This window comes from Trachypithecus francoisi, unplaced genomic scaffold, assembly GCF_009764315.1.
Source record: "Trachypithecus francoisi isolate TF-2019V2 unplaced genomic scaffold, Tfra_2.0 Lachesis_group1, whole genome shotgun sequence".
Classification (NCBI taxonomy): Eukaryota; Metazoa; Chordata; class Mammalia; order Primates; family Cercopithecidae; genus Trachypithecus; species Trachypithecus francoisi.
Window position 1 is genome coordinate 159,748,717 of NW_022681454.1, and position 25,040 is coordinate 159,773,756.

Genomic DNA, 25,040 nt, shown 5'->3' on the forward strand with positions numbered 1-25,040 from the left:
TTCCTGAGCCTTATGGGCTGAAATATAGAGGCTGCATTTTTTTAAGGAGTTCATTTTCTTAAGAGAGTTGGAAAAATTGATTTTCATGAAGACATTTCTTTGTCTCAATCCAAATTTTTGTTGGATATCATATTCCTTCTTCTTGAAGAACTTATTTTTATATTTTGTATAAAGTATGTACATTAACACTTTTGAAAGCTGTTTTCAATGCATATAGATGACAGTTTTCTTTCTCCATCTTGAATGATTCCATTTTTTTCTGGCTTACATAGTTTTCCATACTTCTTTGGTAAATCTTATCATTATATCATAAGTCGTGATTATTTTTTCTATGGCTGCCTTCAAAATTTTCTTTTCATCAGCAATTTGAATATAATGTATGCAGGTGTATGTGTTTGTGTGTGTGTATGTTTCTGTTTAATAATTTTTTGGTATTTTTCCTTCTCAGAATTATCTGAATTTCTTGCATCTGTATTGTGGGGTCTGTCATTAATTTTTGAAAATTCTCAATTGTTATTTCTTCGTATAATTCTTCTGTGCCATTGTCTCTCTTCTGGGATTCAAATTACTTATGGGCTAGATTGTTTGCTGTTATTCCTCAACTCTTGGATGTTTGGTTCATTTTTTGCCCTTCTTTCTGAGTTTAAGTTTCAGTAATTTCTGTTGACCTATCTTCAAATTCAGTAATTATTTCTTCAGCTGTCTTGAATCTACTGATAAATTTGTCAAAAGCATTCTTTATCTCTATTACCATATTCTTTATTTCTAGCATTTGCATTTCACTTATTATAGTTTCCAGTTGTGTTAGTCTGTTTGGGATGCCATAACAGATTATCACAGACTTACGGCTTAAACAACAGAAATTTATTTTCTCATAGTTCTGGAGGCTAGAAGTCCAAGATTAAGTTGTACTTAACAAGGGTTAGTGTCTGGTGAGGCCTCTCTTTCTGGCTTGTATATGGCCTCCACCTCACTATATACTCACATGGCCTTTTCTCTGTGTATTCACAGAGAGAGACAGAGCTCCAGTGTCTCTTACCTCCCTAAACATATCATGTTGGGGGTTAGGACTTCAACATTAATTTGAGAAAAACACAATTCAATCCATAACACCGTTTATCTGCTGAAATCTCCCATCTGTTCTTGTATATTCTCTGCATCTTCACTAGGATCTTTAACTTATCAATGTTAAATTCGTAGTTCCTTTAAATTCCATTTGATATAAACATAAGGGCCATGTGCTCAGGTCTGCTCTGTTGATTGTTTTGTCTCTTAGCAGTGTTTGATTTTTCTTGCCTTTTGTGTCTCTTTTTTTTTTTTTATTAAAATAAGACATTATGTGTGCAATGGTAGAGACTTTATGTCTGGAAACGGATGCATCTCTTGTGTTAGCTTATTAGTGTATTTGTGTGTATGAAGAAGGGTGTTAGGTGGATCTAATTAAGCCAAGATTGGATTTTCTTGTTCTATTATTATCTTCATTGCACCACTGGCTTCAAATTCCTTTTTCTTCGGGTGGAGGCTGGGATTTAAGAGGTGTTTTCTCAATGCTTCTATTTCACCCGTACCTTCTCTGTTCAGCCCCAGCGCAAATATTGTTCCTCTCCACCCTGTTTTGTCTTTATCAGTGATAGATGGCAGTTGCTTGTTACTTGGTGCTTGCTAGTCTGGTGGTGAAGGCAAGGGGTTCTTTATTATTTCGGTACAGACTCCACCTTAGGCAGGCCCTGCATGTTCGGGTCTTGGTGTTGAGCTTTCTCAGTGATCCTTTTTCTTCTCTTCATGGCAGTGAAACTCTGTCTATATATCTTATAAGTCTTCCTTGGGAGAGAGTTTCTTTTCAGTCTCCTAGTGGTAGAAGATCTCTATGTTACTGGTATTTGATCCTGAATCCAGGACTTCCCCTAGGGGTAGTAGGTTTTGGTTTTGGTTTTATTTTGTTTTGTCTGTTTTGTTTTGACATTTCCTCTGCCTGCAGTGGCTCTGTACCTTTGTCGTAGGGGTGGCAGGGTTTTCTGCTTCTCCTTCAGAGGCTTAAGGCTGTGTTTTCTGAAGAAGAAATACAATGAGGCTTCAGCCTTTTCTCATGGCAGTGACCACTTCCCTTTCTCAAGCCTGAAACACAAAGGAAGGCACTCACCCACCTCCTGCTTTTTCCACAAATGTTCTGGTGAGCAGGAGATGGAGGTCCATGGAAAAGGATCTGCAAGGGTGTCCAAGCTCCCCTCGTGTCTGTAGTTTTCTCTTTCCCTCATCCACACGTGACGTTCACCAACCCATCACCAATTTTATCAGAATGCTTTTCAGCTGGCTGTATGATACCAACATCTCTTCCTCTTGTAGTCTGCCACTGTCACATCTTTCCTGGGAAGGGCCTGACATTCAGTAGACTTCAGACTACTGTGATTTCCATACTTTGGTGTGTGCAACCAATGTCGTGATTTTTTTTTTTTTTTTTTTTTTTTTACACTTTACATCATGGCTTTTTCTTGTTGTCAGGGTAGAAGCAAAACTAGTTCTAGCTTTCTATATCCAAGGGGAAGTAGAACTCCTAATATACCCCGGTTTTAAACATAGCAATACTCAATCCATTCTCAATTATATATCTTTCAGCTTGAAACATCCCATCTAACTCTAGAGCAATCTGTTCCTTCACAAATTGCAGGATTTATTTTTATTGCCAATATTCAACTTGAGAATTAGGACATAAAGCATGTCTGTTCAACCATGATCATACCTGCTGGTATCCTAAGAAGGTAATATTCAGAAGCAAAATGAGAGTTTTAACGCAAGTATTAAACTTTATTTTAGGAATTGGAATTTGTGTTTTTTGTTACAGTGTAAGCCAGGTTTTCTCAAATGCTAGCATGTGTCAGAATTACCTGGAAGGCTTGTGAAAACACACATTGCTGCCACATCAGAACTTCTGATTCATAGCATAATATTGATTGTCACCATCCTATCCTACGGATCATGTTCATATAAAACCCGACTCTCAATAGCATCCTAAGAGCCAGGGTTACTAGAAAGTGTGTTACAACAGATTAGCCACCCACTCCAAGTAACATTTTGGTTCTATATTTTTTAACTCTTGCCATTTTCACATTATAATTGCTTTTGTTTCCCCGATTGCCTTTCTGCATGTAATGTAACTGTTATCTAGTGTTATCTACTTTAAAACTGAAATCACTATTATTGCAAATATCAGCCAATAGTCATTTAGTGAACAATACTTTATAATAACAGTTCAAACCATTCAATCACCGACCCATGTACTTTGACATTTATAATACAGGAAATTTCATCAAGATGTTACAATGTGTAAAATAAAAGCATTTTGCCTGATTTCTTTAGGATCTTTAATTTTTTTTGTTTTTGCTTTGTTTTGTTTTTTGGAGATGGAGTCTTGCTCTGTCACCCAGGCTGGAGTGCAATGGTGTAATCTCGGCTCACTGCAACCTCCACTTCCAGGGTTCAAGCAATTCTCCTACCTCGGCCTTCCAAGTAGCTGGAATTACAAGCGCCTGTCACCACACCTGGCTAATTTTTGTATTTTTGTAGAAATGGGGTTTTGCTATGTTGGCCAGGCTGGTCTCGAACTCCTGACCACAGGAAATCTTCCCCCCTTAACCTCCCAAAGTGCTGAGATTACAGGAGTGAGCCACCATGCCCAGATAGATCTTTAATTTTTATGGAAGAATTTCAGCCAAAACTGAAATTTAGAAAACGAGTTCAATGAAACTTGAACAATTATGAAATATTTTAATCCTCTTAGGTCAAGAGCTCCTAGTAGATACTTGGCTACCAACTGGCTTCATTATGGGCAAGGGCAGGGATGAAAGGCAAAGAAAACATTTGGGTCCTTATGTTTACAGTGGAGCTTTCTTCACAATTCATGGATTGATATTCCTTTTTCTATAGGCAGGGTGGGAAAATAAGAAAGAAAGAATTTTTTTTCTTTTTTCAATTTATGTTTTCTAATTGACAGATAAAATTGCATGTATTTACCATGTACAATGTGATATGTTGAAGTACATGTACATTGTTTAATAACTAAATTTAGCTAATTAATATATGTATTATTCATGTTTTGATCATATTTGTGGGGAAAAAACACAACATTCACTGTCTTAGCATTTTTTTAAGAGTATAATGTATTATTAACTGTAAGTCACCATGTTGTATGATCGTTCTATTGAATTTATTCCTTCCATCTAACTGAAACTTTGTATTTTTTACTTAAATCTACTCAACCCTTTCCCATCTCAACCACCCTAGCCTTTGGTCAACACCATTCAACTCTCTGCTTCTTTAAGTTTGATCATTTTAGATTCCACATATAAGTGTGACCATGTAGTATTTATCTTTCTGTGCCTGGCTTATTTAACTTAACATAATGTCCTGCGGGTTCATCCAATTTGCTACAAATGACAAGGTTTCCTTCATTTAGTGACTGAATAGTACTCCACTGTGTATATATACCACATTTTGTAATCCATTCATCCACTGATGGACACTTAGGTTCATTCCATATCTTGGCTATTGTGAGTAGTGCTGTAGTGAACATGGGAGCAACAGACATTCCTTCAACATCCTGATTTCATTTATTTTTGATATAAACTCAGTAGTCGTGAAATTGCTGGACCATAGGGTAATTCTATTTTTAACTTTTCAAATGGCTGTACTAATTTACATTCCCAACAACAGTATGCAAGGATTCCCTTTTTTCCATATCCTCACCAACACTTGTTATCTTTTGTGTTTATGATAATAGTCACTCTAACAGATGTGGGGTGATATCTCATTTTGGTTTTGATTTGCATTTTCTGGATGGTTAGTGATGTTGAGCGTTTTTTTCAAATACCTGTTGGTCATTTGTGTCTTTTCTTTTGAGGAATGTCTATTCAAGCCCTTTGCCCATAAATAGGTTTGTTTCCTTGCTATTGAGTTGTTTGAATTCCTTTTATATTTTGGATATTAGCGTGGTATCAGATGTATGGTTCATAAATATTTTCTCCCATTCTGTAGGTTGTCTTTCCACTCTGTTGATTGCTCCCTTTCCTGTACAGAAGCTTTTTAGTTTGATGTAATCTCATTGTCTATTTTTGCTTTCCTTGTCTGTGTTTTTGGGGTGAAATCCAAAAAGTCATTGCCCAGACCAATGTCATGGAACTTTTCCCTATGTTTTCCTCTAGTAGTTTTCATAGTTTTGAATCTTATATTTACGTCCTTAATTCATTTAGAATTGATTTTTCAATGTAGTGTGATATATGGGTCTAATGTCATTCTTCTGCATTTGAATATTCAGTTTTCCCAACACGGTAAGAGGGGACTATCCTTTCCCTATTGTGTGTTCTTGGCATCTTTGTCAAAAATCAGTTGGCTGTAAATGTGTGGATTTATTTCTGGGCTCACTATTCTGTTTTGTCAGTTTATGTGCCTGTTTTTATGCCAGTATTATGCTGTTTTGGTTACAATAGCTTTGTAGTATATTTTGAGGTCAGGTAGTAGGATGATTCTAACTTTGTTTTTTTTGTTTTTCAGTTTTTGTTGTGTTCAAGATTGGTTTGGCTATGCAGTCTTTTTGTGGTTCCATACACATTTCAGTGTTTTCTTTTTTTCTGTTCCTTTGAAAAAATGTTATTTGTGTTTTGTTTCATCAATGTTTTATAGTTTTCAGTGTAGAGATTTCTACTTACTGCGTTAAGTTTATTTCAAGGTATTATAATTTTTGGAGCTGTTGTAAATGGTATTGTTTTCTTGATTTCTTTTTCAGGTAGTTTATTGCTAGTAAATAAGAATGTGACTGATTTTTGCCTATTGATTTTATATCTTGCAACTTTATCAAATTTATTTATTACTTTCTAATAGGTTTCTGGTGGGGTCTTCAGAATTTTCTCTGCATGAGATTGTGTCATCTGCAAACAGGGATAATTTAACTCTTCTTTTTTTTTCAATTTGGATGCCTTTTATTTCTATGGCCTAATTTCTCTGTCTAGGACCTTTGGTACTATACCGAATAGAAGTGGTGAGAGTGGGCATCATTGTCTTATTTCGGATCTTAGAGGAAAAGCTTTTAGCTTTTCTCAGTTGATTATGATGCTAGCTGTGGGTTTGTCATACACAGTCTTTATTGTGTTGTTGCACATTCTTTATATGCCTAATTTGTTGAGAGTTTTTTTTTTTTAACATGAAAGGACGTTGACTTTGCCAAATGTTTTTTTCTATTACTATGATCAGATCATTTTTGTCCTTCATTCTGTTAATGTCTTGCATCATGTTTATCGATCTGCATATGTTGAACGATACTTGCATCCTTGGGATGAATCGCACTTTATCATAGTGAATGATCTTTTCAATGTGCTGTTGAATTCGGTTTGCTAGTATTTTGTTGAAGACTTTTCATCCATGTTCATTAGTGATACTGGTCTTCAGGCTTTTTGTTGCTGTTGTTGGGTAATTGTCTGGTTTTGGTATCAGGGTAACACAAGATTTCTACATGTTCCCTATTCAGTTTAGAAGCAAGGAAAAGAAAATTGTCACTGAAGACAATTTTATGAGATAATTTTTTAAATCATAGTTTATGAATTTTGAAAGCCTGCTGTACTTTCTAACCCAAATTGTCCCGTAATTAGATATATGGTTTTGTCGAGTGACGTGTAGGTAGTGGCTGATAGGTATAAACAAGCCTTCTTTCACTGTGTCTGAGATCACAATTACTTTGGTTAATTTGGGTTATAAGACTATAATCTCAAAAAGACATTTAGATGATCTAGCAGTTATAGATAATAGGATTACAATAAAATTCCTATGTTCCCTATGTGCGATAGGAGCATTTGTGTGCATGGTGTTCATTTACCACATGTATATTCAGTTTACAGCATGATTATCTAAATCTAGTATATTATTGTACATTAACATGAGAACTGAACTATCAGAGTCAGTTTATTGTAGATTTATATCGAGACTTAGGCATTATAATGCAGTTATTACCTTTTATGCACTGATCTAGTTATCTACTGCTGCATAGCAAAATAGCCCAAAACCTCATGGCTTAAAGCAAGCACTGTTATATCTCATAGTTTGAGGGAGTGGCATCAGTATTTAAGTAGTACTTTGCTGGTAATTTTTCTATTGCATGTGACATTGATTGATTCACCTGGGAGCATATCTGAAGGGTTGAGGTGATTGCAATTGTATGTCTGGCATCTTGATGTGGAGGGCTAAAAGCCTGACTCAGCCGGGACAACTATAGCACCCACACGTGACCATTGCAACATGGCGGTCTCAAAGGAACCAGGCTCTTTTCTGTCAGTCCTGGATCCCCCAAGTGTCCCAAGAGGCCGTGGAAGCCTCAGAAGCCCTTGAACATTATTTTGGAACATTCTGTTGGTAAAGCAAATCACTAAGGCTGCCAGGATTTGAGGGGAGGAAGAATTAGACTAGAAACACACAGCCTTGCCTTCCCAATTTAGACTACTGACCTCCACAGCTGTAGAAGAATAAATTTGTGTTGTTTTAAGGCATTGAGTTTGACAATCTGCTATAGCAGAGACACACAAAAGACACATTTGCTTTGTTTTTATTATGTGTGTGTGTGTTTATTTAATCATGAGGTACTGACTGCATGATTATAGCTTTAAAGTACAAAGAAATTGCAGTCACAAGTATCTGTTATCCCTGTTTTTATCCTGTCTTGGTTCTGAAAGACTCAACTGATCATTAAATTTGGGAGTACCTTTTTATATTTTGAATTAATGTTCATTCAAAACAAAATACTAACAAACAAAGTTCTAGGTATCCGAGCATACTGCAATAAGCTAACGTGCTTATCATTTTTAGTTGATTTATCATATCCTTGAGTTTTGCTAAATAACATAGTTACAAATTATAGCTTTATATATGGGATATTTAAAAAACACAAACATCTACAACTGTTAAATAATTATCCATCATAAATCCATAAAAATATATTTGATCACAGTTATAGAGGACTCATGGAGAAGAAAGATTCTTTTGAATCAGGAGACTGAGGTTTGTACTCCATGATGCCATGTTTTTCCAGTGGCCTCTAATCCTTCAAATATTTTGTGGGAAACCAAATGCCAAAACAGGAAAAGGTGAAAGATGGCTGGGACTAGGGACCTCTAAAGCTTATCTTACAGTTGCTCAAATTGCAACAGTCTCTTTAATTCTTTTAGTTTAAATGTTCACCCTTGCTAAATTTTATTTCTGCATTAAGTGCTATCATTTTATTATCTTGTCCTTTGTGAATATATGCAGTTACTCTGTAAGGTCCCATTCTTTAGCCATCGCCTGTATTTTCAATAAAAGAACCTCTACAGATGTTCATATGAGTGAACAGAGTCTGGAAGCCTGGCCAGGGGCCAGCCAGGTAACTAGTCTTGCTTGGGTGTTCCAGAAATAAAGCTATTATTTCCACAGCCTATATCGAGAGTTCAATTTTATTTATTTTGAATTGGACTCCTTAATCTCTTAGCTTGCTTGTCTTGTGGGAAATGCATTAGGATTTCTGACTAGGGCCCATGGTTAGTCACTTTTTTTTTTTTTTTGGCCTTTCTAAAACCTAGATTAGTAACCCTAAAATTATAGAAATATAATCATGGAATGAGTATGCTTTAAAGTTTTTTAATACCCAAATACTTATAGAGTTTTCAACACTTAAGAAAAATATTTAAGTCTACCAAAGGAAGGTAGTGTTAGAGTGGAAATCTGAGTTCCTTACAGCTTTATACATTCAGCCTTGCCAGTTATCCTGTCTCCACTGTGAACTTACAGGGCTTTTCGGGAACCTAAGTAGTGTCTTCTGGGGACATTTCTGTGGCATTGGTTCCTGGTGGCTGGAAATGTGCACATTCTTTATTATTTAGATACTGAGATTCATGATTTGGCTTCTGTTGTAGAATAAAGCGATAAATGACATATCACGCCTTATCATTATGAACTCTGAAAAATATTTTAGAAGGTTTTCCTCTCCAAAGAGTTCCTATAATACATTTCTGTGGCCTGGAAATATTTTCTGTTGATGTAAAGTCACTGTGTGTGGAAGGTTCTCTGTGTGGGTATCTCTACTATACAAGGAGCAGGCTTCCAAGATCTCAGCCTGTGAGTTAGTCACACCTTTGCTTGTGTGTGGTGGAGCTTTCAGTTCAGGCTGATTTCTGGAAAAGGACCACCCAGCCTTGGCATTTGACCTAACAAGTTGCTACCTATTCCAAAAAGAAAATTCATTAATACCTTAATGAATGAGAGTTGTTTGCATCACTAGAGTATATGTCACTATGGAACCTTTGACTAATGTGACTCTTAGAGACTCAGTCTGATTCCATTAGTAATTTGATAAAGAGCTGTAGCCAGTTGGCACCAGACCAGCTGTCACTATGGTCCCCAGCCCACCAGCTCAATGCCACTTTGTGTGGTGTTGCTCCGTTCTGTTAAACAGATGTTATGATTTAGGCTAGACATCCTGCATTTCATTAGGAAGAAAAATATCACCTATTTATCTCACTCATTCAGTCTTCAGTAGACCAATCAATGGACTGAACATGTGTGGTCTGTAAATTCTGATCCCAGCTTTAACCACTACTTATAGCAAATACTTTAGAATGCCACGACCTCCAACTTTCTTAAAATACTCTCTTCTACACAGAATGTTTCCCTGGCTATCTGATCTGTATATTTACAGATAAATGACTTTAAATAACAATCGAAAGAGATACTTGCTCAACATGCAGCGGTTTTTAGATATTCTTTTCCTGAACCAATGTTTTTCCTCTTGAAATTACATTATATTTATAATTCAGAAGCTTAGTTTCATATTTAATAAAGAACTCCAGGTGCGGTTAAGCCAATTTTCTCATAGTGGTTTCCTATCAATTACAAACCGATGTTAGGAATGTATACATGTACGCAATGGTAATAGGAGCAGACTGCTATTTCATGAGAGGCAGAAAACGAGATTTAGTAGGCCCTGTCTGTAGAATTTTCATACTTGAGGTTGGCCATAAAGGTCAGCTAGGTTTTTGGGTAAATACATTGACAGATTTACGCAGACATCCACATACTTATTCAGAATCTTCTGCATCCCATGCAATGTGTGTACTCCACTGGGTTACAGAGATTAACAAGTGACACATTCCTTTAGTGATCGCCTGCTGTGCGTGTTGTGCTTCAGGATAGACAGACTCTACTGACGCCTCCCTGCTCTGTCTTCTCCTTCCAGTGAGATGCTCTGTGGTATGTTCTGTCTTTGTGTACTAGCCAGTGTCTTTCTTCAAATGAAGTAAGCATTCCTTTTCATCCATAATGATTATAATACACAATTGCTCTAATGCTTGTTGGTTATAATACGTTTTATTTCTACTTTTTAAGTAGAGTGCAGTGGAAAGAGACAAAAGAGAGATCAGCTTTTTTCCCCCCTTTTCTTTCTTCTGTTAAGTGACTCCATTTCTTTCTTCTACGCCCTAGTTAACATGAATTGTTTCTTTCATTTCTTTCCTCACTCCTCCGAAGTCAGAAGTGATAGTGGGTGATGTAGTGTGGTGTGGAATAGATAGTGGGTTCACACTGAGACAGAGCAATTTTTCGTCTTTTTTTTTTTTTTGATATGTCTTCAAATAGAATGAATATTATGATCACTTCAGCAAAACTGTATCAAATAAAATAAGTTTATTAAAAGTTTATGTGCCAATATTTAGTTGGAGGGATTATAGCAAATTAACAAAGTTTGAAACGTATTTCATACTTTTTCATGTTTATTTTCTTTATATTATTTTGGTTTTATTCTATAGACTTAAGTAGGAATCACAGCTTTATTTCTTCAATGTATGATGGTTTTTCTGGGGAAAGAAAAGATTCTTTGGAAATGGAAAAAAATCTGTAATTTATGTAATTATTAATAGTTTGGACAATGTTATTTTCAGTCCATCTCAATTAAACTTTGCTTTGTGATCTATAGTGTGCTATACATTTAATTATTTTTTTATTTTAAATTTGCTAAGTCACACAGATGAAAATTATGACACAGGTAAATTAGAATAGTTTTTAAATGTCATAAATAAGAGCCAAGCATTCAAACTCTCCAAGATGTCCAATATTAAAATAAGTGTACCATCTACATGAAAAGTAAATTAAAAATATTCTAGCATTAAGTATTATCAGTGTTTGCTAATGACAGGGTTTGTAAGAGCTAAATAAAGAAATACATAGTCAAAGTTATGCTCCTTTCATTTATACTATGAAGATTTGTTGCATTTAAGTTGTGTAAAAGTATGATAATACTTTATTGAGTTTAGTTTAAGTGCCCAAGGGTAGGATAATGTCCAATGGGTTCTATGATTATCAAACCCAGAAAGAACCAATCTTTTAATATGATTGCTTGAAATTTTCTGATGAATCCTTTGGATTAAATTCAAAATAAAATACCATTTTTAAATAATCTGTTTAAATTCTGAGATTGAATTGCAATAGTAGCCAAATAGCTAAATAGTAGAATTTTAATAGCCAAATAGTGGAATTTCATATGAAGTTATTACATTGCTTTCCTCATTGTGTCTTTTCAGATATTACATATTTTATTGATTTCACATCTTTTTCAATAATGCTCTAAATGTATTAAATTATGAGTATGCCGTGAACATATTTTATTAATATGTATTTCTGTCCCGAAAATTATCCCATTTTGAGTGATGTGTTTTTTAAAAAAAAATTTATTTCTTCTTTTTAAAAAAGGCCTTTAGTGAATTTGAGATTGAGCAGCATCAAGAATGTGCTTATGACCACTTAGAAGTATTTGATGGAGAAACAGAAAAGTCACCAATTCTTGGACGACTATGTGGCAACAAGATACCAGATCCCCTTGTGGCTACTGGAAATAAAATGTTTGTTCGGTTTGTTTCTGATGCATCTGTTCAAAGAAAAGGCTTTCAAGCTACACATTCTACAGGTCAGCAAATTCGAGTCGTGTTTCTCTTTTTTGGACTAAGATCCAGGTTTCTCTTCTGGTGAATTTGGTTCAATAATAGGATTGTAAATAAATCTCCAAGCATAGCAGATGAAATTTCATTGAAGCACTTTGTGAAATATTTGCAGAACCACACAGCATCCTATCTAAAGATCTTTGCAGTTCTTGAGCATTTAGGAAGACCCAATAGCTTTTGCCTGATTTGTGATCAGTGCAGTTTGTTCAAGTAGAACTGTACCGAAATATTCATATAATGTATTTCGTATTAACATTAACAGTTTGATTTTTATGTTATATTTAACAGATAGAAATCTATGGCTTGATATTAAAAATGTATGTTTTATCTGATAACCTATCTGATGAGCTAGATTTTACATTAAGAACTTTGTATAAGTAAGTTTGAGACTGATCTGCTTGACAGAGCCTCTATTTTTCCTTTGTTTATTTGGTATGCAACATGATCTTTTGTCTAATCCTACGCTCTAATTTACTCTTACACATTTCAACTAACTGTTCTGGGAATCTTAAAGAAATAGAATTTAATTTACAAAAAATACGAAAAATTTTAGACAAAAATATAGAGTAACGTTATTTATAGTTTGAAGACAGTTTCATTATATGTTCCATAAAATATCTAGAGAGTGTCCCTTTTTCATTCAGTTAAGACAATTTATCAGTTAAATGTAGATATTAGCTGGTCATTTCGCTTGTACTGACACCTAGTGGCATTGCTGATGCATAAATGATTGATACATGGGAGAAATTTGTCTTGGAAAACACAGTATAAAAACGTACAAATTCATCTATGAAATAATTTTAGTGAAATTTTGTCATGAATTTCTGCTGATTGCTTTTATTCTTTCACTGTGTTTTGTAATTCATAATTTTAACTATTCCATTATCCAACATTATTTTTCACTCTAGTATATTTTATTCTGAGCATTCGATTTATACTGAAGTCTGTGATAAAGATATTGTCAGGATAGTAATCTGATTAATAATAGTAATCATATGTCTTCTATCAATAATACAAATTAATTACTTCTTATGATTAATGTAAATATTACACATGAGGAAAATCTTACACAGACCAGAGAAATGTCATGCTAATGAGAGATTTTCCACACATTTGGCATTTACTCTTTCAATATTTTTCTTATAATTTGTCATCTAATGAAGGGGTGGAAAAATAAAATCCTATTATTTAATCAATGTTTCGCTGATAGCACAGAGTTCATCACATTTTGGAAAATATCGTCATCATAGGTTCCAAAAATGTAGTGTGAAAATGTGCTGTCACTGTTTAAATAATTGACGATATAGTATTTTAAGATTATCTATTTTTTCTTATTTATTTTTATAAAAACTTACTTTTATGCTGTCTCTTTTTACCCCTTGTAAGCGGGATAACTCAGGTTCTATTATGTCCCAGTGTGTTGGTACATCTGGGTTCCTGCTACAAGTGAACCCTTAGCTAGCAGGAAACTTTTGAAAAGATCTCAGTTTTCTCATCTGTAAAATAATAATCCCAAGGTTACTTACAGCAGTAAAACTCCATAACTCCCTAATTTGCATGACTTCTTCCCATGCACGCCATTTGCAGTGTTTGTATTATCATGAAATTTTATCTTAATGGAGGTCATGTATTATGATCCAATGGTAGAGAATGCACTGGGCATTTTAGTCTTACACACATACTTTACATAGATTGAATCCTCAAAAGAACTGTGTGACATAGATACTATCATCCTCATTTTGCAGATGAAGCCAGTGAAAATCTGGACGATTAATTTGCAGTTTCTAAAGTAGTGTCAAAGCCTGGGTTTTATTCTAATTCTGATTGTCTCCAAAGATAATGTACTTCCTACTATAGTAATATTTTCTCATGTAAAACTTTTGGATTAGGAAGAAAATGAATATAAAACTATCATTCTTATTAGGTGAAGATTGAATGCTTCTTTATAGAAATATTAAGCAAATCTCTTCAAAATATGTAAGTGACTAGGCTCAATTTATTTCCCTGTTTCATTCACAACCATTCAGATACCATGTGAGGAACCCCAATCACAATTTGTTAGGCAAAACAGGCCATGGATATTCTTTAAGCCTGTCCTGTCATTTGAGAAATGAGAAATTTAAGGCTAAAAAATTTAATGGTAACTGAAATAGCACAAGAAGTTAGTAACAGTTGAAATTAGAGTCCCAACTTCCCTATTCCTGTTCCTTAATTATTCTGAGAATTTTTGATATTACTTGTTTGTTTTTTCAGCAATTTTCTGGTAGACATCTTTTTTTCTATTACTTTCTAGTAATCATACATGTTGAAATACTCTTATTTAAGTCTGCTTTTATTTCTCCTCAAAGTCTCTTTAACAGGTTCATTTATTCTACTCTTTCACCAAATATTTATTTTGCATCTGCTTTGGACAATGTAAATGTGTGGGAATTTTTAAGACAATAGAAGGAATTCCTGTCTATTGACAGCTTACAGTCTGATAAGTTAAACTTATGATTTTCAGTTTATCTTTCAATTTCTGCTGACAAGACAGCCAAGTCCAGTACCATATCTGTCAGCCTTTGCTACACGTATAAAGCATTTATTCATTATTTACTGTCTTCTAGAATATGGATGGCTATTTTTGATGGATCCTTTAAGTATATAGTTTCATATGCTTAGATAAATTTATATTTTTGTATACAACTTTAATTTTATGCACAAGAGAAATTTCTAACACTATGAATTTTAAAACTAGGTGATTAGAAATGTAATATGTAACTATGGCTGCTTTTCTTTAGAAGTTAAAAAAACAAGTCCACGGAAAATGGACTTAATTGAAAAGAGTTCTTTTTTCCTCTGACAGTTTGCTCAAATTCGAATTCCAAATTTATTTTAATAGGTAACAAATGGTATTCCTCCAGCCTTAAATAACTTAATTAAAGGAAGCAAATCTTTAGTTAAAAAAAAAAAATCCTGTGTCTTAGTTCTAAGAGGATATGGCTACAAAACAGAAAAATGGGAGAAACATGGAGAGAAAATAATTTTTAAAATCAAAGTATTGTCTCTTGAGACTTCTTTTCTGTAATATAAAACATCATAGTCTGTGTCAATGACGTTTAAAAATAAAGTAATATATTATTAAACTCTTTGGAAAGGAAATTATTTTGATCTAAATCAATTAAACCGGATTGCTCACTGAAAGCATTTATAGGTCAAATTACAAGATTTCTCCTGGAGTTTAATACTTTACCAGGAAATAAACAAACCTGTCTTTCCAAATTAAAATGAAGTTCACCATAGACTTCTCTTCCCTCCTTGTTACCTTTCCTATTCAGCTTCATTTTCCATTTCTCAGAATTCTGTAAGAACTGCTTTGGCAGCTGTTCTTTAGATGATATAAAAATGCTATTGCCAACATGGTAAATAACTGGTTTTATATTTTTCTGACTTGGTAAATGAATAGGTAGTTTTGATGAAAATGTGTTCACCGTATTTAAAAGTTTACAATAAAGGACCTATTGACCATTGCTTGAATGGCCAGGATGATTCTGGAAAACACCCAGAAGCAGTTGCCCTCAGGCTGCCTATTGTATTCTGGAATTTTCTCAGGGCATATTATAGGTTGGTGCAACAGTAATTACAGTTTGATAAAATCACACCTCTTTTGCATATAGTATTCAAATGTTCATTTCATTCTTTACAAATTCATCCTGTGGACTAAATTATGTTATGGTGTGTGTGTGTGTGTGTGAGTGAATGATGGTTAGAACATTAATTCCTGTGGACTGAATTCTGTCATAGGGTGTGTGTGTGTGTGTATGTGTGTGTGTGTGTGTGTATGTCACGGTTAGAAATTAATTCCAGGTTTATTAGTTTGAGCAGTGATCCACAGAAATGAGGGTGTGCACTGCAATAGATAAAAGAAAACGGACGCCAAAACTGGGGGCGCGGAACTTCTTGTTGTCCTTAAATGCAGTTTAAGGCATTTGTTTTTAAATGTAGGTCGTTTTTCTAGAAGTTTTTTAAAAAGTCCCATCAAGACACCTTCCTGTGATTTTCAGATTCATAAAGCCTCTATGAAGTCATTTTTCCTCTTCTGTTTAATTTCTTTAATTCTTCCTTGATTTTTGTTCCAAGTTGTGGCTGGCAGAGCCTAGTCTTTGTAATGCTGCCTTATATCTGTGAGGCAGGCACACAAAAGGCTGCCTGCACCAGCTCTCTAGGTCCTCCCCTGCTGCTCTTCCTGGGCTGTGGAATAAAAGTAATGCAAGTGCTGAAGCTAGTTTTAAAAAGCTGAAAACAAAATATATCAGTCAATTCTCAAACTTGCAGAAGAGGTAGAATTTTTAAAAATCTGTAAATGAGATTACACTGATTTACATATTTATATGTTGAATTCAGAAATATTTTTCACAAAATATTTTACTGGCCTTCAAAAATAGAATTTTTCCTTTCTAATAGAAGATTAATAGTGCTTTAAATTGTTGATTAATTTTCTGGGTTTTTCATTTCATACCTGAGTGGATCCTAGAGTACAGATGATGGCATTTACATATGCTCATAGGAAAATAATAATAATAATGGTAGCTTAAGTTTATATAGGTTTTACTATGCCAGGCACCTTTCAAGCATTTTTCATATATGAACCTATGCACTCTTCATCTGGACTATATGATGTGAGTACTATGATTCCCTTTTTAGAAATGAAACTGTGGAAAAAAGTCTCCCAGCTGGTAAAGAACAGAGCCAGATTCGCAGCCAGGCAATTTGACTGGGAGTTCCATCCCACGAAGGGGCAAATAATTCTTGAAGTTACTGAGATAAGAAAAGCTCCATAGTGGGAAAGGGAGGATGCTTGGCTTCCAGTTTGTGGGACTTGGGAGATAAAATCCCAAGGGTAATTGGTATTCCAGCTTTCAGGAATATTTCCTCACATAAATACATTTGTAATAGTGGCACCTCTATCAGTAGGTTGTGTGAGATACTCATCTACCATTTGGAAGACAGAGGGACATTTGCATTCACCGTGTAACACAGCGCAATGGGGAAGTCATTCTTGTAACTGGAACCCTAGCTGGAAGTTCCTTCATATGTTACTCATGTAAAGGTCTCTGAATTTGCTGCTGTTTATGACAAAGTCCATAGATTTGCTTGGGCATACATGAATTCAGACAAGGGGTTCAATACCCATAATTCAGAAACATTTTGTTTTTTAAAAGTCACCAAACCACAATATGGGTAAACTATATACAAATCTGAAAAGTCCAATTTAAAATGTCAGCTGCCTAACCATCTTCAGGAAGGACTATCTGGTCACAGACTACCATGACAGTGTTACAGTTGTACTTGGCTGTCCAGTGGTTTTGCTTCTCCAGATCTTACCACATTGGATTTCCTCTGGGATGTTCCTTATTTTAGCAGTGAAACTCCTGCTTCCCAGAAACTCTTTCAATCCTTGACAAACAGGGACAGAAAGAAACTCTACTTTCTCCTGACACTTTTCATAGCCCTTTCTTTTATCTCCCTCCTAACCACCATACTTGCTTGGATAGGTTGGTGGGGCATTGTAGGCTCTCCGCCTTTATTTAATCTCCAGTAATTAAAAAGTTTTAGGGCTCTGGCCAGGTGCGGTGGCTCATATGTGTAATCCCAGCACTTTGGGAGGCTAAGGCAGGTGGATCACTTGAGGTCAGGAGTTCAAGACCAGCCTGGCCAACACGGTGAAACCCTGCCTCTACTAAAAATACAAAACATTAGCCACATGTGGTAGTGAGAGCCTGTAGTGCCAGTTACTTGGGAGGGTGAGGCAGGAGAATTGCTTGAATCTGGGAGGCAGAAGTTGCAGTGAGCCGAGATCACACCACTGTACTCCAACCTGGATGATAGAGCGAGAGCTCTTCTCAAAAAAAAAGGAAAAGTTTTGGGGCTCTGACTGCAAATTTTTCCTGAGAAGAGTGTTTGAAATCTTTTATTTTCTAAATTATACTAATTAAAACGTTTTATGCACACTTGCTTATTTCGTTGGTGTATTTACCTTGAGTGACAAAGGTTACTCAATAATAACTGGTAGAGCCTATGCTTATTAATTTATCTTTTTTAAAGGAGCTGTGAGGAGCATTTACTATTTTTTCTTGTAATAAACACACACTATCATTGGATAGATTCGAGAATTGCAAAGATAATTATAATTAATGATATATGTAGGTTTTTCCCCATCAAGTGAGATAAATATTTCTATTGAAGTAAAATCCTACTATTGTATATATTCTATATAGAAAGTTCTATATAACACAAATACACACTGAGGAGTTTTATATCTATTGTTGAATTTTAAGTTACTTCTCACTTCTTTGCATTTGGGGTTCTTAAATTGTTACGATTAAACTTGAGTTAATATTCTGGAGTCTTCTCTATGAAAATAGTTATTTGAGACTAGGGACAGTATTAGGTATTACAATTTTTAAAATTATTGAGTTACTAAGTGGTAGATTCTAAGTGATTTTCATGTTTTCAATTCTGAAACCTCACTAAAATTGGTACCATTATTTTCATCTGTACTTTACCCTTGAGAAAAACATGGCTCAAAGACATCCCTTACCCAGAGTCACAGGGCCCGCAGGCATTGGGACTGAGATTCCAACCCAGGTCATCCATGTCTGGGGCCTGGGTGGGCACTCATGACACTATCTGACTCTTCAGTTATGGAAAACATAACTGATAACTGGAAGTAGAAACAGAAGTTAGACAATGGCTAGGCTACACTGAAACTACACTGAAATTTAAATTGGAACCGTTAAAGCCCATTGACCTTACTCGTTTTATTTTTCTTTCCTGGGCAGAGTGTGGCGGCCGATTGAAAGCAGAATCAAAACCCAGAGATCTGTACTCACATGCTCAGTTTGGGGATAACAACTACCCAGGGCAGGTTGACTGTGAATGGCTGTTAGTATCAGAACGGGGCTCTCGACTTGAATTATCCTTCCAGACGTTTGAAGTGGAAGAAGAAGCAGACTGTGGCTATGACTATGTGGAGCTCTTTGATGGTCTCGATTCAACAGCTGTGAGGCTTGGTCGATTCTGTGGATCCGGGGTAAGTATACCACCAATAGGATACCCTAGACACCATTAAGATGCCTATTGATGCATGATTGATATATGTACCATTCACAAGTTGGCAACGCTTTTGCAAAAAAAAAAAAAAAAAAAGGTTACATCGTATTATAAATGGCTTGACAAAATATAACATGCATCTTCCCTTATCAATTCTCCACTTCTAATGCATTTGCCTGAATAATATCAGGTGACACTGATGAAATCAGTAGGTATAATTTCTTATCACTTTTCCATGTTCTAATTTCTTATTATGCAATAAATATTTAAATCCTTAATCTAACAGCAGCGTATTTAAACACACACCATAGACAGTTCTGTCACATTTCTAAATTAAAGCTTAAAGGAAAAAAAGAATATGCACACCATTCTAATTCACATTCTCTTCTTAACAAATATATTTGGCGGCAGTGGCAAGGTTAGCCACTGGTGTGGGTACACAGGCAGTGCCACAGAGATGCTGTTCCATTGCAGAGTGTCACTTGTGCAGGTGCAGAGTGCCAGGTACAGGCCAGAAGAGGTCACCTTGAGAAATAAGGAAAAGAAAAACCTAAAGTTTTCTCTGTGCTTTTCCCCCAGGACTCACTGCATGAATATTTATATATTTATAGTCTTCTGAATACATATTTTGTGCTGAAGATATTGGTCCCAGTTTTTCGAATGTCTACCAGTAGCTATTGCTTCAGTAATACCGTTGAACTCCTGCCCAAATGACAACTGAAATGTAACGAAAAAGGTTCTTGGGGCTTCGATTATTAAAACAAGAAATACTGGATGATTTGGATTCTGGAAGTAGCTCTGCTTCAGAGCAGCTTCTGAAATACATTTAGTATCTCTATACTCTCTGAACCTCATTTTACTGATTTGCAAATCAAGAGAACTTGGCTTAAAAGTTGAGGGAAAAAACACTCAAGTCCTAGAGAGAAGAGTGCCCAGAACTTAGAAAATGTAATGTATGTTCAGAGCTCAGCTACATCACCGACTAGCCACGTGAGCTCTAGTATGTCACTTTCTTCTCTGAATCCCATTTTCTCCTCTATAAAGTGAAGAAGTAGATTACACCTACTCTCCAAGGTTGTTGGGAGGAATAAATTATATTCCAAAGAAAAGTATTCCCAAACATGCATTACACTGAAGAAAAAGTGATTCGTTTTATTGCTTGTTTACTTGCTTGTTGTTTTTGTTTTCCTTCAGCCCCCAGAAGAGATTTATTCAATTGGAGATGCAGTTTTAATTCATTTCCACACTGATGACACAATCAACAAGAAGGGATTTCATATAAGATACAAAAGCATAAGATATCCAGATACCACACATACCAAAAAATAACACCAAAACCTCTGTCAGAACACAAAAGAATGTGCATAATGGAGAGAAGACATATTTTTTTAAAAAAACTGAAGATAGTGGCACAAATGTTTTATATAAAGAGTTTGAACAAAAAATCCCTGTAAGACCAGAATTCTCTTTGTACTAAAAGAGAAGTTTCCAGCGAAACCCTCATCAGCATTACAAGGATATTTGAACTCCGTGCTTGATGGTATTAATAAAGCTGGTGAAAGGGCATCACATAATTCAAGGAAGACTCTACAAGCTTTTGTTCACAGCTCGAAATAGATGCCTCACAATTCAGACAGTTTAATTCAGGAGTTGTGACCCTGCAGAGTTCTTTTTGACAATTTGTCAAGATTTAGGGACATAAAATGATCTTGCAGGTCATAAACTGGAAAACACTATTCTGGTTGTCTTAGGATAATTGCTGACTTTGTATGTTGGATACAGTGTAAACCAGATCCATGTAAGGTGATGTGAAATGGGAGTCTTTTGAGGGTGATTTGTACTTTCCATGTGTATGTGTGTGTCTGGTGTTTGGAAACTGGGATCTTTCAGCTTCATTATTTCCACTCGCAGGCCGGCTTAACCTCTGAAACACAAATGATCTTGAGACCACTTTAGTGTACTTACATTTTGATGAGTTTGAAATGTCAGTGGTGTCTATTATTGCAGTTAAATTCTAGACATCAGTTCTTTGTCCCGGAAAATGCCCAGTGAAATGGTAAACTTAGTTCTTTTTTTTGGAAGTGCTGCCTTTCACACCAAATCCAAGAAGCCTGTGATGTCTTATGAACCTTATGAGAAAACGCCGAAGAGGTGTGAGCAGGATTCTTCTGAATGACTGTCTGGATGGTTCATTACTCAAGTTACTGCTGCTGCTATTGTCTTTCCTTTGTTGTCTATCTGTTATTGTTGAAGCTATTATTGTTGATGTTTTCATGGTTAATCTATTTTTTAAAAATGAAATGAAGCAGAAGTAGGTCTTGTGAGAACTGAAAGATCGCTTTCATTTTTCTCTTCCTGGGATTCATTTTTTCAAAATGCAATGCTGGAAAAAAATGTGTGTTTCTGAAAGACTTCTTATGGTGCTATTCCATAAACTTTTTTTTAAACAAGTTTTTGACCTTTGAGCCAACCCACCTGTAGACTACGAATGTCTCCCTATGGCTGGTGGCATTTGAAGACTAAAGACTTGTCAAATATATCAAGAGTATATCATTGCAAGGGCAACCCTTGTCCTGTGGAACAACTACTTATAATGCCTTAGAATTCTCGCACATGATCAAACAGATCCTCCTAAAACACACCTTTTGAAATGTTGAACATAAGAGTGTATGTTAACTAATAGCTCTATGAAGAAAATGCATTTCCATGACTGAAGCATTGAATATAAATATGGTGTCCTGCTTTTTTTGTAGAAAATGTAATTTGAGGATGAATTTTCTGCTTTAAAGGCATGTGTGTTTTTAAAATTAATGAATGTAGATGTGTGATTGTCTGAGTGAGTGACACCACAAGAGGTAAAAAATAATGGGTGGTTGAAAAGTTAAAATGTATGTGCCAAGTTCTACTAGAATTCCATTTGAAATAGCACCTTCCTTAGGTTTCATGGACAAATAATGGGAACTTCTAATTATGATCAATCGCATTAAAGAAAGGCTCTTTCCTTTAGAGAAACTCTATTTTGATGTCAATATAGATTACTGTATGAAGTAGCTTTGTTTCTGTTACCTGTCCATGAGCATACAACATTGAATACAATTGGGTATATTCTTTCAGTTTTACAAAATTAAACTATACACACAGATGTAGCTTATCTGTTTTTTTCTTAAATTGTTGCCCTGAAAATATTTCTTGCATATGAATTGTAAAATGTAAATACATTTTTAAAACCAACATTTTGATCTTATTGAATGTTACTTTGAAAATGTGTAACTATTGCCTGCAATGTAGATGAGCCTGTTAGTAGAGCTGATTTATTCCAGCAACTTCTTCCATATTTTCTCACTAATCTCCAGTTAGCCAAAATATGCCAGGAATGGGAAAGAGGAGAAAAAGTCATTAACATTAACACCTATACTGTTCTATACTACTCCTACCCCTGTGCTAGGAATGTGCACTAGCTCTTTTTAAATTCCATGCTACACTTTGAGGACTGTCATCATGTTCTCGTTTTGTAGTTCAGAAAGTGAGGCTCAAAGAATTTATTTAACCTTCGCAGAGTCACAGTGTAAAGTTAGATGTTGAAACCCAGTTTGTCTTATATAAGAGTCTCTGCTTGTTCTACAAAGATAGTAGAATCAGTCTTGACCTACATAAATAGTAGATTTTTTATGGTGAAACTTTCCCTCATAAAGTAAATTTTAGGGGTGAATTAGAGTAAAACTCTCAAGATAGGCATTTTGTTCTTTTCAAGAACAGCATGAAACTTAGAATATCAATGATAGCTATATTTAAGAATCAGAATTAGTACTAGGAATTTAAAATAAACTATAGTTTGGAATTAGTATGAACCTTTTGTGAAAATAAATATATTAAATTATTTTGCCTGATGTGATAGGGGAAATGTATTGATCTATATTAAGAAATATTCTGGACATTCTGATTGATATCTTATTAGGCCATGGTGAGCTATGCTCTGCACAACTGAGAAATTAGGTATTTAGAAGGCATACAGAGATGTTGTCATAACTAGGTCTTCAACATGAAAATTAATTTTTATTGTATCATATCAGATATTAGTTTACTGCATATTATTTTTATATTAATTCAACGTTTGCCTTAAATGTGTTGTTAAATGAAAATACAGACAGCTTCATTGTTGTGTTGTTAATGATTGTTAGTTACTGCTCCAGGCATTTTATTAAATTAATTTTTTAAATTATTTTCCACCCTACATCAGTATATTGGTTGTGCTTCATATTTGCCAAAGTCCTAACTCCCATGTTGTCCTCTCTGACTATACATAGAAAAAAACACTGTTCTCACTTGATTTTATTAAATTATTTTTAAAAGTCATTTTTGAATATAACTGTAGTTTATTCAGGAGATAGTGACTTAACATAAATGGACAAAATAACTTTTTAAAAGAAGTGGATGAGAAGCAATTGTATTTCCGAAACCCTCAAGTATCCCATTCCTATATGGCTGGATTTTTGCTATCTATGATTCATTTTAGTATGTCACAGTATGAGATTCAAATTCTGCCTAACTTTGTTTTAAAATATCTTAGCCTCTTTTAGTTGGTTTGTAATACTGCTGTATTTTTGGTGATAAGCTTCAAATATCAAATTTTGTTCTGCCATATAGAAAAATCTCTAAAAGCATCAAATAACTAATTTTATTTTTGTAAGGTTAAAATTTATTTTTTCAAAGGAACATTGAATTATATATTTATATAGATTTAGAAGGAGTATAACCCTGTGTGAAATTATAAATAACTAAAAACAGTTATCAAATATTTGGAAACTATTATTTACTAACAAGAATAAGACTTGCCTTATGGAAAATTTTTGATGCCACTTGTTAAATCAGGTATGGAAGGAGGAAAGCAGAAAATATAACTGCCTCCTAAAGATATATAATTTGAATTGCAGTAATGTTTTCTATTTTACAACAACAAATGTGTAATAAGAACTTATCAAAAGGAGAAAAAAGGTGGCCGGTGAATGAATTGAAAGTTTTTATCCTTCAATGCATGGTAATTGGTTTCCAATGAATATTTAGCTTTTGGTGTTTTATGTTATTGTTATAAAACTGAGAAACTTTGTCATTAGATTAGGAACCAAGTAGTGGGAATGCTGGCTCTGATATTTTGTGAAACAGCATTATTCATCTCCAAACTTTCTTCTGACATCTACATTTTCGCTCTCTAGTTTCCAACCTGCCTAACTGTCCAGTATATTGAACCTGAATCCAAGCTGGCCATGTAACTCTAGTTCCAGTCATGACACCCTAATGCAAGTACCCATGCAGGATGAAAACAAAGGAATTATAAGGCTGTGAACACACTTCACTATATATAACCTCCTTCTCATCCAATTCATCTAAGCAGCAAATGAATACCATGAATATCAACTTCTAACTTCAAAAAACTTGTAGGTGGAAATGTATCTGCATAAAAAGCAGTTGAAAAGAGATCTATTAAACTCTATGCAAATTGAGGCACTTAGAAGGTCCAGCATCAGGACTTATCTTTATTTATTGCCAGGTTGGAGGTATATGAGTAAATACTGACATTGCTTCTGTTGTTATATTTCTATATGAATATAAGCTAATGGCTTCACCAGTCCCTCTGACCTTATTTTGTCTGTCTGTGTTGTCCTTATATCTGGAAAGTTACTTATATAATATTTTATTTTTGCTCAACTATCAAATTTTGAGAGCACACTTGCATCTGAAAACAAATAGCAATGAAGGTTACTAAACTGATTTACACTATTTTAAACATGTGCTCAATGCTTCAGTCTATTTTGCAAATTACATATTTAAAAATAGATTCAGTGGTGCTTCTTCTATTGAATAATATTATAGGATGATTATATTAGCCACAATATTTAATTATACAACAAATCTAAGAAAGAAAAAGTTGCATTATCATTTGAAAGCTGTTAG

At 34.7% G+C, this 25,040-nt stretch overlaps 1 protein-coding gene across 1 annotated transcript in view; it reads left to right on the forward strand.

Annotated features, from left to right (window-relative positions):
• TLL1 (tolloid like 1) overlaps nucleotides 1-24,717 on the forward strand; it is a 239,696-nt gene extending 214,979 nt beyond the window's left edge. Inside the window, exons 19-21 of the mRNA XM_033215624.1 lie at nucleotides 11,752-11,965; nucleotides 18,821-19,071; nucleotides 20,286-24,717. Coding sequence (XP_033071515.1) covers nucleotides 11,752-11,965; nucleotides 18,821-19,071; nucleotides 20,286-20,420 — 600 coding nt within the window. The 3' untranslated portion in view covers nucleotides 20,421-24,717. The remainder of the gene's footprint in view (nucleotides 1-11,751; nucleotides 11,966-18,820; nucleotides 19,072-20,285) is intronic.
• Nucleotides 24,718-25,040: the final 323 nt, after the last annotated feature.